Source organism: Hetaerina americana, unplaced genomic scaffold, assembly GCF_022747635.1.
Source record: "Hetaerina americana unplaced genomic scaffold, ioHetAmer1.1.p SCAF_54, whole genome shotgun sequence".
Lineage (NCBI taxonomy): Eukaryota > Metazoa > Arthropoda > Insecta > Odonata > Calopterygidae > Hetaerina > Hetaerina americana.
Window position 1 is genome coordinate 1,120,598 of NW_027287139.1, and position 13,673 is coordinate 1,134,270.

At 37.0% G+C, this 13,673-nt stretch overlaps 1 protein-coding gene across 1 annotated transcript in view; it reads right to left on the reverse strand.

Moving 5' to 3' along the window:
• Positions 1-9,795, reverse strand: part of LOC139694744 (NADH-ubiquinone oxidoreductase 75 kDa subunit, mitochondrial-like) — a 29,864-nt gene extending 20,069 nt beyond the window's left edge. Inside the window, exons 1-8 of the mRNA XM_071593247.1 lie at positions 9,646-9,795; positions 9,460-9,567; positions 8,704-8,927; positions 8,135-8,276; positions 6,515-6,736; positions 6,094-6,303; positions 3,456-3,585; positions 93-244 (exon numbers count right to left, since the gene is read on the reverse strand). Coding sequence (XP_071449348.1) covers positions 93-244; positions 3,456-3,585; positions 6,094-6,303; positions 6,515-6,736; positions 8,135-8,276; positions 8,704-8,927; positions 9,460-9,567; positions 9,646-9,795 — 1,338 coding nt within the window. The remainder of the gene's footprint in view (positions 1-92; positions 245-3,455; positions 3,586-6,093; positions 6,304-6,514; positions 6,737-8,134; positions 8,277-8,703; positions 8,928-9,459; positions 9,568-9,645) is intronic.
• Positions 9,796-13,673: the final 3,878 nt, after the last annotated feature.

Below are 13,673 nucleotides of genomic sequence, written 5' to 3' on the forward strand. Positions count from 1 at the left end.
ATATTTCTATTTTTCATGTACTTAGTAAACATGCATGTATCTACTAGTAGGTTTACCTCATATTGCCTACATATGTGATAAATTATATTTACCATGTAATCGTAAGTTAAGTTTAGTTCTGGACCTATTAAAGCTATCTCCAGGTGATTTTCCAAATATGCTTTCCGAATTCGTGCATTAAAGACAGGGGCTTCATACCGAGGATTTGTCCCAATCAGTAGTAAAAAGTCAGCATCTTCAACACCTGGGTACAAAAAAGAATCATTGGAAACACCTATTTACCATTGACCTGAGTACGTTGGCTAAAATGAATGCTAACTGCATTGAAATAGCATTATCAACTGCAACAATGAAAACAGTTCTGATAATTTCATTGATGTAATTTTGAGAGAAAATTGATATAAGCAGAACCCATTATGCAATAGGCATGTACCGTGAATCTTTACTGATAAATAATTTTTTAGCATCATAAGGATAAAGACGTAAAACAAATCCATGGTGAAAATTCCAGCAAATTACATTAAAAATGGAAGCATTCACTACCAGTAACATTAAATTCTTCGGAACAATGCAATTGATTTATCTTTGTTGGATTATTTCCATGTAATTGGGACTAATTAAATAAACTTCACTGAATTAGATGAGGTAAGTACTCTTTAAATTTAAGTGCTCTAAATAATTCAGGAAGTCCAGCGAATTTGAATTTTGTTTTTCTTTGAGTTTTACATGTCAATGTCCACATTTTTCAAGAGTTATGTTAGTAAAAATATATGGCTGATTATTAAGTTAAGCATCCGAATAAAATGCAAATTTTCGTAAGAGATGTGTAATGTAGAAGAAAGCAAGGATATTAAATGTTGAATTTTCCATTTTCTTGGAAAGATGAAAAAGAAAACAATTTAAATCACTGCAACAATTTGAATCACAGCAGTAGGAAAATAAAAATAACTTTCAAGCAGGGGTTCTCTCTTAAAATATTTCACAAACGATGACAAAATTAAACAAAAAAAAAAGAAAAGGGTAGAAAAACTGGGTAACTACTAAGACAGGATAACCTAGAAAAGGAACTATAAATTAACACAGTTAAGTGAATGCACAACTGATATGTGCGGTGACATGTCAGCACTTGAACACAATTAAATGAGCTTAAATGTTCTAAGGGTAACAAGTAAATGGGAGACAATCGGTTCATGTTATTCCGTGGTATGCTAGTTCACTTCCAATGAATGGCCTCATACCATTGACCAACACAGCATTGCTAATTGGACTATTGCAGCAATGTTATGTCAATAAGAATAAGTAAGTTATCACTGATGTTTGTCGAACCCTTTCAGCAGCCATAATTCCCAACTTCAAATTAACTATAATTCATCAAAGAAACACGTGAACAAAATACCTCACAGACTCTCTACAGGACCCAATGACTATTAAATATAACTACATACACAATTATGACCAGCATTAGCACCTCATTTCTCCAGGGCCATTTCTTAAAATCCATGTTTTCAAATTTCTGCAAGATAGGAACCCTCTTTGGAGTATTCTAGCTACATAAGAGTGTTGTGTATGCATCAATGCATGATTAGCTACTGTATGAATAAATGAATTATGGCAACTATTTTCATGTGATAAATTGTGATCAGGAAAGCATTAATATATGAAAAATAGAGAAGAAATGGAAATAATGAAAAATTGGGAAATTACTTTTTCCCCTATCCATCAGAAAATGTTGTTTAAATATGCTCGTCCCAGCATGCATGCAAATGCATGGTCCCAGAAGCATTGAGTGCATCAAGTCATCAGATTTAAAATGCAAAGAGATCATCAAGATATTAAGATTCCATTTTTAAAATGCAAAATAGAGCCATCAGAATAATCGGAAAACTGGGAAACCTCATATTCTCTATTGAGGCCTATATTCCAGGAATTATATTTACTTCCACTGCCATGCATATTTATTAAGCTTTTGATTCTGCACATAAAAAATAGCATCAGCAACTATTCCCTCAACTCCGACTATCAACATCGTCACACCAGAGGAAGGCACAACATCCATTAGGGCTACATTAAAACTGAAGCATTAACATTAGGGCCCAAGGAAATGGGAATCAGATTATACTATATAACAAATTAGCCAAAACTTCAAGAAATACCACATTCAAACATAGAGCTAAAAAATACCTACAATGTACTCGTAGCATGCTCTACACTCAGTTAATGAATATCTCAACAATATCCCCGATCATTAAGTCTATACTTTTATTTTTAGCAATGCTCATAGTCTAGGTTATATTAACAATCTGTTGATGGATATTTGCGTGTATGCTATATTTAATGCAATTGCTAGCACCATACAAACATTTGTATTTTGTATCCCAATTGAGTCTGAATGAAGAGTTATCCATTTTGACATGCCATATATCATGCACATACACCATCCACCTGGTATTTTTGAAATATGATCTTTGGACAAATTAATGTATTATTATTATTATTATCATGGCAGATGTATGGTATCATGATATACGAGGGTCATCCGGAAAGTAGTACCCGTTCGTGCCGCATGAAGTGCTGACGACGCGAGTAGCCGCTGGACGAGGTCAGATAGCTTCAGTGGCTTGTCTGCCTTCTCTGAGCCAAGTTGCGTGACGCTAGCATTGCCTGTGTTGTTTCTGTGATTGTTTACAATGTTTAAAAAAATTGAGAACGCCGCCAGTTGTGAAGTGAGGGCAGTGATTAAATTCCTCAATGCAAGAAACGTTCGCCCATGTGATATTCATCGCCAATTAAAGGAGGTGTATGGAGACAATGTAATGGACGAGTCGTCTGTTCGGCGGTGGTGTCGCAACTTCAACATGGGGAGGGGGAACACACACGACGATGAGCGTTCGGGGAGACCGTCTGTCATTACAGACCAACTGCTGAGCTCAGTTGACGAATTCGTGAGGAACGATCGGCGCGTCACAATTGATGACATCTGTGAGCATTTTCCCAATGTTTCTCGAACAATTGTTCATGAAATTGTTAAACACCATCTGCATTATGCAAAAATTTGTGCAAGATGGGTCCCTCGCGTATCTCAATGAGCTGGCGGCGAAGGACTATGCAGCAGGAATACAGAAACTTGTCACACGTTATGACAAATGCCTTAATTTGCTTGGAGATTATGTTGAGAAGTAGTTTAAAGTATCCTCTTTCAAATAAAATTTTTTATGTTTGTTAATATTTACTTTTGTCTTTTTATTTCACGAACGGGTACTACTTTCCGGATGACGCTCGTATCTAGCATTTCATCACGATATCTTTAGTTTAGAGAATGAGAAGATAAGAGTCAGTATTATCTAAAGCAGAGCCCTACCAAACAGTTGCGCCATTTATGTAGCTGGAATTTTTAAATTATTGATATAAATTTTTAAAATGCATTGATTACATCATCACTCATAGCCATTACAAACCTTTCAGTTGACTGTTCAGAATGTAAGTGGAACGGAGATCACAACCAGGATCATCAGGAAGGAACTTTTCTTCGGTGCAAAGCATTTCAGAACCAATAGAATTAATTAAGTCTTTAAGAGCAACCAGAGCCTGAAATTTAATCATTTGCTTAGAACCGATTAAAATAATGAAATATTGTACAAATAATCATTTAGATTCAAAGCATATTCAATAATTATTAACACATTAAGGAAAGATTATTTTTAGAATTAAAAATAAGTTAAATTACCTGAAAAAGAAGTAAATAGATTTTACCATCTGATTGATCACATCAAAAATGGGATGTAATTAATAGCACAATCCAAGAAGTCATCACACAAATGAAAATATGCATTACTTTTCAGCAAAATTATACTTTCAATATTAGAAAACATTCCATGTGGAAAATCATGCCGAGGGTAATACTTCTCTGCAGATCTGACGCTGGCCGTGGTGAAGAAAAGAAATGCGATACTATTTAAATGCATTGATTTAAGTAGTTATGAAGACCAATTACATGGACGAAATAACTTTTATATATGTGTTGAATGAATAGCAGTTGTGCGGTATTTGCAAAGAAAAAGTAATAACTATTTGTGCTCCTGGATGACAGTGAAAATTTGAGCAGTACAAAAGCAGTTGTATGGCATTGTGTATGCAGTAAAGTTCATAAGTTCATGTCTATTTCATTTCCGCATTTTGGAGAGTTATTGCAGTAAGTTAACAGATAAAAATTCAAATGCTATATGTGGAAAGCTTGTGCTGAAAGTATTGATGGAGGCGAGAAAGAATATCGAGTTTCCCACTGTCAAGAATTGCTGGATTTGATTCAAATGAGCCCAACTCTCACAACTCTATCGTAACCGGAGACGAATCCTGGATGTTTGACTGCAACCCAGAATCAAAAAGGCAGAGCAGCAAGTGGCACACAAAATCACTCCCCACCCCGAGCAAGTGCAAATGAGCAAGTCTCACATCAAAATGATGCTCATTGTCTTCTCTGGCATCTGAGGAAACATCCAATTTGAGTTTGTACTGAAGGGAGAAACTGTCAACTCAGCCTTTTACCTGGAGGTGCTAAAGAGATTGAAACACCGGGTCACTCACGTGAGTGCTGATATCAAAGACACAGTCAAACTCCACTATGATAGTGCCCCCAGCCACTTGTCCTTCATTGTTACCAACTTCCTGGCACAAAGTACCCTCAGCCCCCCCAGGTGGTCCCCCAGCCCCCTTACAGTCCCAACTTGGCTCCGTGTGACTTTATTTCATTTCCCCGACTGAAGAGATAGCTGAAAGGAAAGCATTGGGAAACCCTGAAAAACATCCAAAAGCATGTTACAACGTTCCCGAGATACATCCCCATTGAGGAGTTTCAGGGTGCCTTCCAGGCGTGGCAAACACGTGTCTGCAATTTTATTGATGCAGGGGGAGAGTATTTTGAAGAATATTAAGCATTTGCACAAACACGATCAATAAATCTATTTTTCCCATAGAATGCACATTACTTTTATAGTGGTCCTTGTAAAGAAGGAAGGATAAATTCACTAGGCAATCCTTCAGGTACTGCCAAATACAACTGAAGAGAGAGTGCATGGTAAGAACTACAAATGAGGGATGTGGTCCCACTTCGAGACAGTGCTTTTATTAGTATGTATTATACATAAACCCTTTTGCACAGCACATTTCCTAAAGGAGATAGTTGGAGGATGGCAGAGAAGAGAAGTTCATTTGTGGGGAAGGAAGGAGGATTGGGAAACAGACAGCCAGGAGGGTGGTAGTGGACAGGGTGGAGAGTCAGGGAATGAAACCCTGAGCGGAAAGTGGTGAGATGAGGAGTGGTGATGAAACTCAGAGTTGAGAGCAAGCACATAGTCACTTCGGTATATTTTTGCACCAGGATAGGTACAAAACTAACTGTTTCCGTACATTTTCAGAATATAATGATAATAAGTTTAGACTTTAATGAATCAGTCTGCAAAAAACTGCAAATAATTTAGTTTCTGATTTCAATGATAAATGATTTATTAAGGTGTGACATGAAACTAGAAAGGAAATACACATGCTCTTATGAATTTTACTGCATACACAATGCCACACAACTCCATATGAGTTGACCACTGAAAGATGGCCCACATTGGAGTAATTAAAAATCCTTCATTGCTAACACATTGGAACCCTCAGGGATAATTTCCATTAGCGGCGGATACATTTTCTTCTTTAGGGAACCAGAAGGAGATTATGTATACCCTACCACTGCAACAGTGTCATATGTTCCTTCCCCTTTTCAAATAAAACTAATCTTCAGCCAGTTAGTTCTCAATGCAATTATTTAACCACCTACCAAAGATTCTCAGAACTAGCTTTGCAGCATATGAAATTAAGCTCACCATCTTACAGTTGATGTGTCAACAATATTTGTGCATTGTAAATATTCTATTCACCAAATTCCATAGATATTCATAAACCTCATGGACAATATCAGTGCCAAACCCTTGTCATAGTCACTGTCAAATAAATCCAAAATGATGCTGGAAGGCTTATTTATCAAAATTTTTCATCAGCATTACAGTACAAAAGCCTTGAAGTGTCAACCTAATTCTCAACAGACTGAATTACCTCAGCATCCATAAAATCACCAACTATGGCAGCAACTCCATTTTCAGGTGCTTGCAATAAAGCATTACTTGCAGCCTTAAGTGCATCTTGCCAACTTACTGGAATTAGTTCACCACAAGAGTTGCGAATAAATGGAGTGGTTAATCTCTGTCTTTTGAGACCATCATAGGCAAATCTTGTTTTATCAGAAATCCATTCCTCATTCACAAACTTGAAAGCCCATCCAGCAAATTAGTAATGACATATGAGAAAATATAAAGACATAAGACAGTAATGAAGTAAAAATGCTAAATTGATGTAGTTTTTAAACTACAACAATTAATACATAGTTCTTTTAAGTAAAAGTAAATAATATTTTAATAAAACAGAATGCTTAAACAATATTGCAGATTATTACTTGAGTTATCTAGTATTATCTTACATCATTCACCCGTGGAAGAATTCGAAGAACTTCATCAGCACATGATGATATTATAATATTGCTACCAACTGCATCTAAAACATCAATGCTCTCTGTCTTAACCAACTCCCAAGGTCGAGCTCTAAATGCATATGGTTTAGAGGTAAGGGCTCCGACTGGACATAGATCTATTATATTTCCAGAGAGTTCAGATGCAAACATCTTATCTACATATGTCCCAACCTGTTGAAGATAAATTTCATGAGAAAAACAAAGCACCTGCAATAAAATTTGAAACACAATAGGTAAAGTTTGCTACTCTGTGGTGCATTTTTAAATTTGCTTGGGAAATTACCATTTCTGACATCTGATAATTTCTGTATATCTGAGTAAAAGTATTCATATAACATAGAGGCTAAGATTTTAGGCTCACTGAATATGCAAATGCATAGTAACTTTCCACTGTCCTTTATTAGCGTACAACCGGTTTCAACGCTCAAGCGTCATCATCAGGTACCTGCGTTGAGCGTTGAAACCAGTTGTATGCTAATAAAGGACAGTGGAAAGTTACTTTGTATTCTTAATTTCATTTAAATGAATTTCCACAAGGTTGAGCCAGAAACAATTGAATATGCAAATGCATATTCTTAGGCGTTACTTGGGGCAACCTCTGCACATTATTAGTTAATAAGATACAATACTTCGTGAAAAACCATGCAATTCCATTATTTAATCACAGCACAACTAATTTTTAACACTGCCTACGCCACACCTACCTAAGGTATGGCATTTAGGAAGGGAAGTATGAGGGACAGAGGTTTTCCACAATTTAATTTAAAATTGCCTTGGTGGAGGGAGATTTTCCTCACCAACCCTCTTCCCACCAACCACTGTGCAACCCCCCTCCACCCCCTTGACACTCACATATATATTGTTATGTATAAGTACAAGTCTCGATTGCCTCGAGGGTTTGAAATAATATTGTTGCCTTGTGGTGCCATCACAGACAAAAACAGTCATGTTACAATTAAATTTTCACTTCCCTACACCAAAATATACAAACAAAACTACAACCACAATATTATTTCAATCAAACATTTTTTTACATCTTACTAAAATTATAATATGGTTACAGTTTTATTGGCATATTTTATTTTACCCATTCATTGCATTGATTAAGTGTGATTGATAACATTTGGCTGAGATTCTGGAAACAGATTGTAGCATAGATAAGAAGATAGATTGTAACATATTAAATTTGTTTTCCTCTTACCAAGTACCTCAAAAACACTAAATTTATGCATATATGTACTTTTGGTTAATGATGAAATTGATATGAAAAGCTTTTAATGCTAAGATAGTTCATAAATATAAAATATGTATCATATTTTCCACCACACAATAACATATTGTAAAGGCAATACATTTAAACAAATCACTGGATAGAAAAACAAGTTCACACAATTGAATGTTTGCCAAGTTCAGCTGCATAGGCATAGGTCTATTATATCTTCTATAATCTAAGGTAGTTTAAGATATCACAAGTTCGAATTAATCACCTCAATTCCTGAGATTGTCATAATAACTGAAAGTAGCTTGCAAAAATATAAGTAACCACCTATTCTTAAGTTAGGTAGGTACCTGGAGATCAGCTCCCCGTCCAGTTGTCCCAAGGTCATCCACCCCTGCTACTTCAGATGCAAAACGAATGCAGCGAGTGCAATGTATACACCTTGTCATAAAAGTTTTGATTAAAGGACCCATGTCCTTATCCTCAACTGCCCTGCAGTGACACAAAAAAATTTTTAATTCGCTGAATATCAAGCATTATTAACTTCTTTTATTCTGAATTTTTCACAGTTAATGGTCGATCACTCAGTGTTGCCCTTCAGAAATTTTGGCTGAGTTTAATAGATACTGCATAATATATAAGAAGACATTGTAGGACAAGACCAGCTGTTTTAACATTATTATTAATTGGTATTATCATTCATAAACATATTATAGCCATAATATTATCATGTATGACATTTGAGAATATTTACAAATATCACAATGCATTTGTTGACTAAGGAAGGGAAATCCTCATGGGTGATTAAAGAATGCCATGCTTATGGAGCAACCATAAAACTAGATCACCAAGATATTTCCCTTAATGTACACCAAAGTACTCATTAATACAAGATTTGCAAAATTTCCATTGCCCTTACCTTTTCCCTGAAAAGTTAATATCACGGAACCGTGACCTGTCACTGCCAAATGTCATGCTTTGGTCTTGAAGATCACACTCTCCTCCTTGATCACAAATTGGGCAATCCAGTGGATGGTTTATTAGCAAAAACTCCATTACTCCTTCCCGGGCCATACGGGTCATATTTGAGCAAGTTTTCACATTCATGCCTTCTGACACAGGCATTGCACAAGATGCAACAGGCTGTTTAAATTGGATTCTCATTCATCAAAACAATTTTACCATGCAACATTTTTATTGCATATTCAACAATCACACAAAAATCTTTATTGGTGATGCTTCTCTGAGCATTGATTATTTCAAGCTTACATTTCATCATAAATGGTAACCTACTTGAAATACTTTATTGGCAAATAGTGATGGGATATCTTCAACTATTTATTGTTTAATTTATCATATATTTAACCACCTATTTGTTCTCTTCATAATTTTAATCATTCAACCAATGATAATTATATTTAAGATTGTACCCATTGAAATAGTTAGAAACCAAATAAGTATAATTTTTGACACTAAGCCTCCTTTAACCTCACTCTACATGTTGACCAAAAAATATTAAAAAAGGGCTTCAATTATCATCTGTCTGATATACTACTTAATTGCAAAACAATCATTAAGAAAAAATAAAAAATAATTACAAAACAAAGTAAAAAAGAAATTCCATGGATGTTCATTGAAATTGACAGAGCAAGAGTTATAATGAATAAACTACCACCTTGGGATTCTTCTCCACTTCAACTAAGCACATGCGGCAATTTCCAGCAACTGATAGGCGTTCATGGTAGCAAAATCTAGGAATCTCAATGCCAACCTCAGCAGCGGCCTAAAGCATTAATAACATCAAATTACGCCAAAGATAATGCGACTTAAAAGTAGCATGAATAATTAAATAAATATTGACCTGAAGTATCGTTGTACCAGATGTCACACTGAGTTGAAATCCATCGACAGTAACATTCACCATCTTAGATGAATGGCTATGAGAAATTTGCAAAAGCCTTTTCCTGCATAATGATACAGTCAGGGTTCGATTAAGTAGTTTTCCCAGCATAGCTACAAAAATGTTCTAGATACCTATCATGAGAAATGGCGGAAAAGATCAAAAGCAATTGTGGCATTAATCTATCAAAAAATTGGTATGAATACATCTTTGTAAACATATTTATGAAAAATATTTCGAATTATTAACTTAAAATGATTTCAAAATGTATACATATAAAAGTAAACTAAATATAATTTTTAACAAACCTATCAACCGCATAAATCAGAAAATTTTGCACGAAAGTACGCAGCTTCAATTTAAAAAAAAGGGCGAAAAGCATGAAAGCAATTCGGATTCGCCGACAATAATTACGACCGCTTTGTATTTCAGTTAAAAAGCACCGGCAATGCAGAGGCAATTTCAAGAAAACTGCACTCTACTAATCGGGTTAAATAAAGTTGCATCATAGTAGCGCGCATTGTTTGGCATAACAGTGAATAGAAAATCTGACTGCTTACAATGTAATCGAGGTCGTCGCCAACGTTGCCGCATAGGGATGAGGCCAGACGCGTACACTAGACATCGCGTTTGTGGGGAGGATCGGCAGTATTTCAAAGGAGTTTTTGTATGCTGAATGTTTCTTACCCATGATGGTTCCCACAGCAACTTGAGCATTAAGTTAAGTTGTTCTTACATATTCTACGGTAAAAAGGAATATCCAATACTGGGATGGAAGGACCGAGTAAATGCAGGCGAAACATGAGAGTGGAACATGAACCTTAAGGATTATATTGTATTATTATTACTTAGTGCCCTACAAGCCAACGCTAGGGTATAATTGCACATCAGACTACTTCTGACACAAATACGTTTCACCCCTTCGCGATCGGAAAATGTTATTCTAACCCCTTATCGTTCGTGCAAAAAAATAAGATCTTAGAGCTATCTGATCCACTCTTAATCTCTCTGATTTTATTTACATTATCTATCCTGATTTTATTTACATAATCTCTCAGATTTTAATAACATGATCTCTCAGATTTTATTTACATTATCTCTCCTTGTACTTGGGGCTAACAAATCATTTTTCAACATTACTGCCAAAGAGACGACCTTCCAATTCATGGAAGAGATTGAATCTGTAAATAAACATTCGCTCCGTGAGTGATTCCCAACCTAGCTCCTCTAATAATTTTGACATGCTTCTCAGTTTGTCATATTAATGTTTTACCACTCTAGCTCGTTTCGGCTACCCCCGATCTAATAAGGCAATCAATCCTACTTCATCGTATGATTTCCAGTCGGTGCAAATTTCGACGCGTCTTTTCGATATACGAGTAGGTATTTCAGTAGTAGTATTTAGGGGAGGCGACCGACTGCTGAGGTCATTTGCGCCATAGGGGATGGACAGGAAAGGATGAAGGGTGAAGAGGAACCCGGCGTCGGCATTAGCCTACTCTTTACGAAAGGCGCCAAGGGGTCCGCAGCTTAACGTCCCATCCGACGGACGGCGTACTCACTCAAAGTGTCCTCCACAAAGCACCTCAAGTAGGGATCGAGATACCACTGAAAAATAATCAACACCGCCGGGATTTGAACCCGGGGCCTCTGGGTGGGAAGCCAGTACGATAGCCACCGTACCAATCCCGATCCCTGCAGTATTTGATCGGGCCCGGAGGATTCGTCAGGGTTAATATTTTTTAGCAAACGTTCTATTTCATTATCTGAAATTTCAATTTTGGGTAGCAGTTGGTGGAAACGATTTGGTAAGCTATCGAAAACATTCGCTGATAGATTGGTGAGAACACTTCGAAAGAAGGAATTAAATAAGTTGGTATTTTGATGGGCATATATAGAAGGCCCTTGTAAATTTGGGAGTGGAGATGGATGGAAAAGGTTAAATAAAGAGAAAGGAAAACAAGGGAGGAAATGCATGGTGGGTGAGGAGAGGGTGTTGTTGGTAGAAATCCTAAGGAGGCAAGAAAGGTGGATTCAGGGCATTCTGATTGGCAATGAAATGTTGAAGATTTATAGCACAGAGAAGAATAGGCAAGCAAGGTGGGGACAAGAATAGGATTGAGATGCTGGATGGAATGAAAGTAGGAAGTATGAGAAATATAAGAGGGGCTTATTGCAGATTGGGGTGTCAGGTTGTTTAGTTAGGAGAGGCAAGTAAATATATAGTTTTGTATAGGCGGTATCTGTCAAAGCTACCTTAATTAGAACATTACTAAGGGTACCTAATGATTGACAGTTAAGGCAGCATAATTCCCCAGATATTTTGCAATGGCCCCAAAGCACTTGATAACTGCCACACTATATACTGATGTGTGTACCTCATAGATAAATGTGATCTGCAATCCACATGATTGAGGTTCCTTCTCATGAGTGGAGGCAGGAATGAGTAAGGCACTGGGAACTCTCCTCCAGCCACGTTAGAACTCCCTCTCATTGGCTACTGATCATCCACACTGATATATCAGCTTTTTATTTGCCAAAGTCTATTATGGGCACTATCTCACAAAGACAGGTTTAAAGAAGTATCTTCTTCAACATGCATCCATTATCATGGGGGTAGTTATTTGGAGCTCTATCTTATCTCTGTAGTACTTATTTTGCAATAACATCCTTTACTTCATACCCCATTAAATACCCTAACGACCAGGAACCCAAGAAATCTTATGTCAATGCCTTTTCTCTTGAGGGATTAAGGATGGTTGTGTACCATGAGCTAGGTTGTGGTAGCCCAGGGGGTAGAGCGTTGGACTGCTGACCGAAGGGGCCCGGGTTTGATTCCCAGGCAAGGCACTCTGGGAACCTGCAGCTCCACCCAAGCTATGTGATTTTTCGGGTACCAGATCTTCCTGGGAAACCATAACCGCCACAAGGAAAGGTAACTGGTCCCCCTACCCCAATGTGTGAATTTCACACACCATCTGGCTTGGTACTGGGTGAACTCTACCATCACCTACCATACCGATCTTCAGGTTGATTACTGTGTTTATGGTTTTTTATGGCGCACCATGGACAAGTGGATGTATCCGCAAGTAGCTAAAAATGGCCTTGAGTGTTCTATGAGTATCTGAACACACTAAAATTAATTAAGTACACCTTTCATGGTGAATAATTTCACAGTGAACATACCACGCATATATTTCATCTTAAAATTGTTAAGTGTCAAATTTTGAAGGTGGGCGGGTGCATCTTCTTGGGGACTCAGTTCTTGAACGTATGCATACATTTTGATGAAGTTACAAAAACTAATTAGCACCTTCACCTAACAACACAAGGGTAGGTTTTAAATCTTTGCTCAAAGGCATTACCCAGACTTGGATTATGTGTTATTCAAGAAGTAGCATATTAGAACATTACTTATGTAATTATTTTTACACCAACTAGATTAAATTAAGCAATTCTTATAATTGGACACTATTTTGAAGAAAGATGGATGTGGTATTGTGGGCTTTAGGGGAAGATGCTTCCAGTACACAGAGTAAGCTGGTCAGCTAATTTAAAAACCTTAAAACTTAGAGCATGCATATGTGCTCTCTTCCATTTAACCGCCCATGGAATAAAAGCCCTAAAAAACAATAGATTCCACAAAAACAAAGGGGTGGTTCCTAGCCTTAAGGTGGGCTCTAGAAAAATTCTCCTTGACCTATGGAAATTTAAGATTTAGTTTTCACTATGGAAAAAAGGAAGGCCATTCTAAAGTGGCACTTAATTAGCTTGGTCACATTTTTGAAGAAAGGTAGGCTCTATAAAAGCCTAAGGACTCAGGGAACCTGAACAGTCTTGGCTTGCACCAGCAAAGCCACCAAAGAGATAGTGACCACCGGGTTGGTTGAAGGGTAAATTCCCATTACTTGTCACATCCCTGGTGAGTGCTGATGAGCCATACACATCTGGTTTTCACGGAGCAAGGGTCTATACCTGGCTCGTTGATA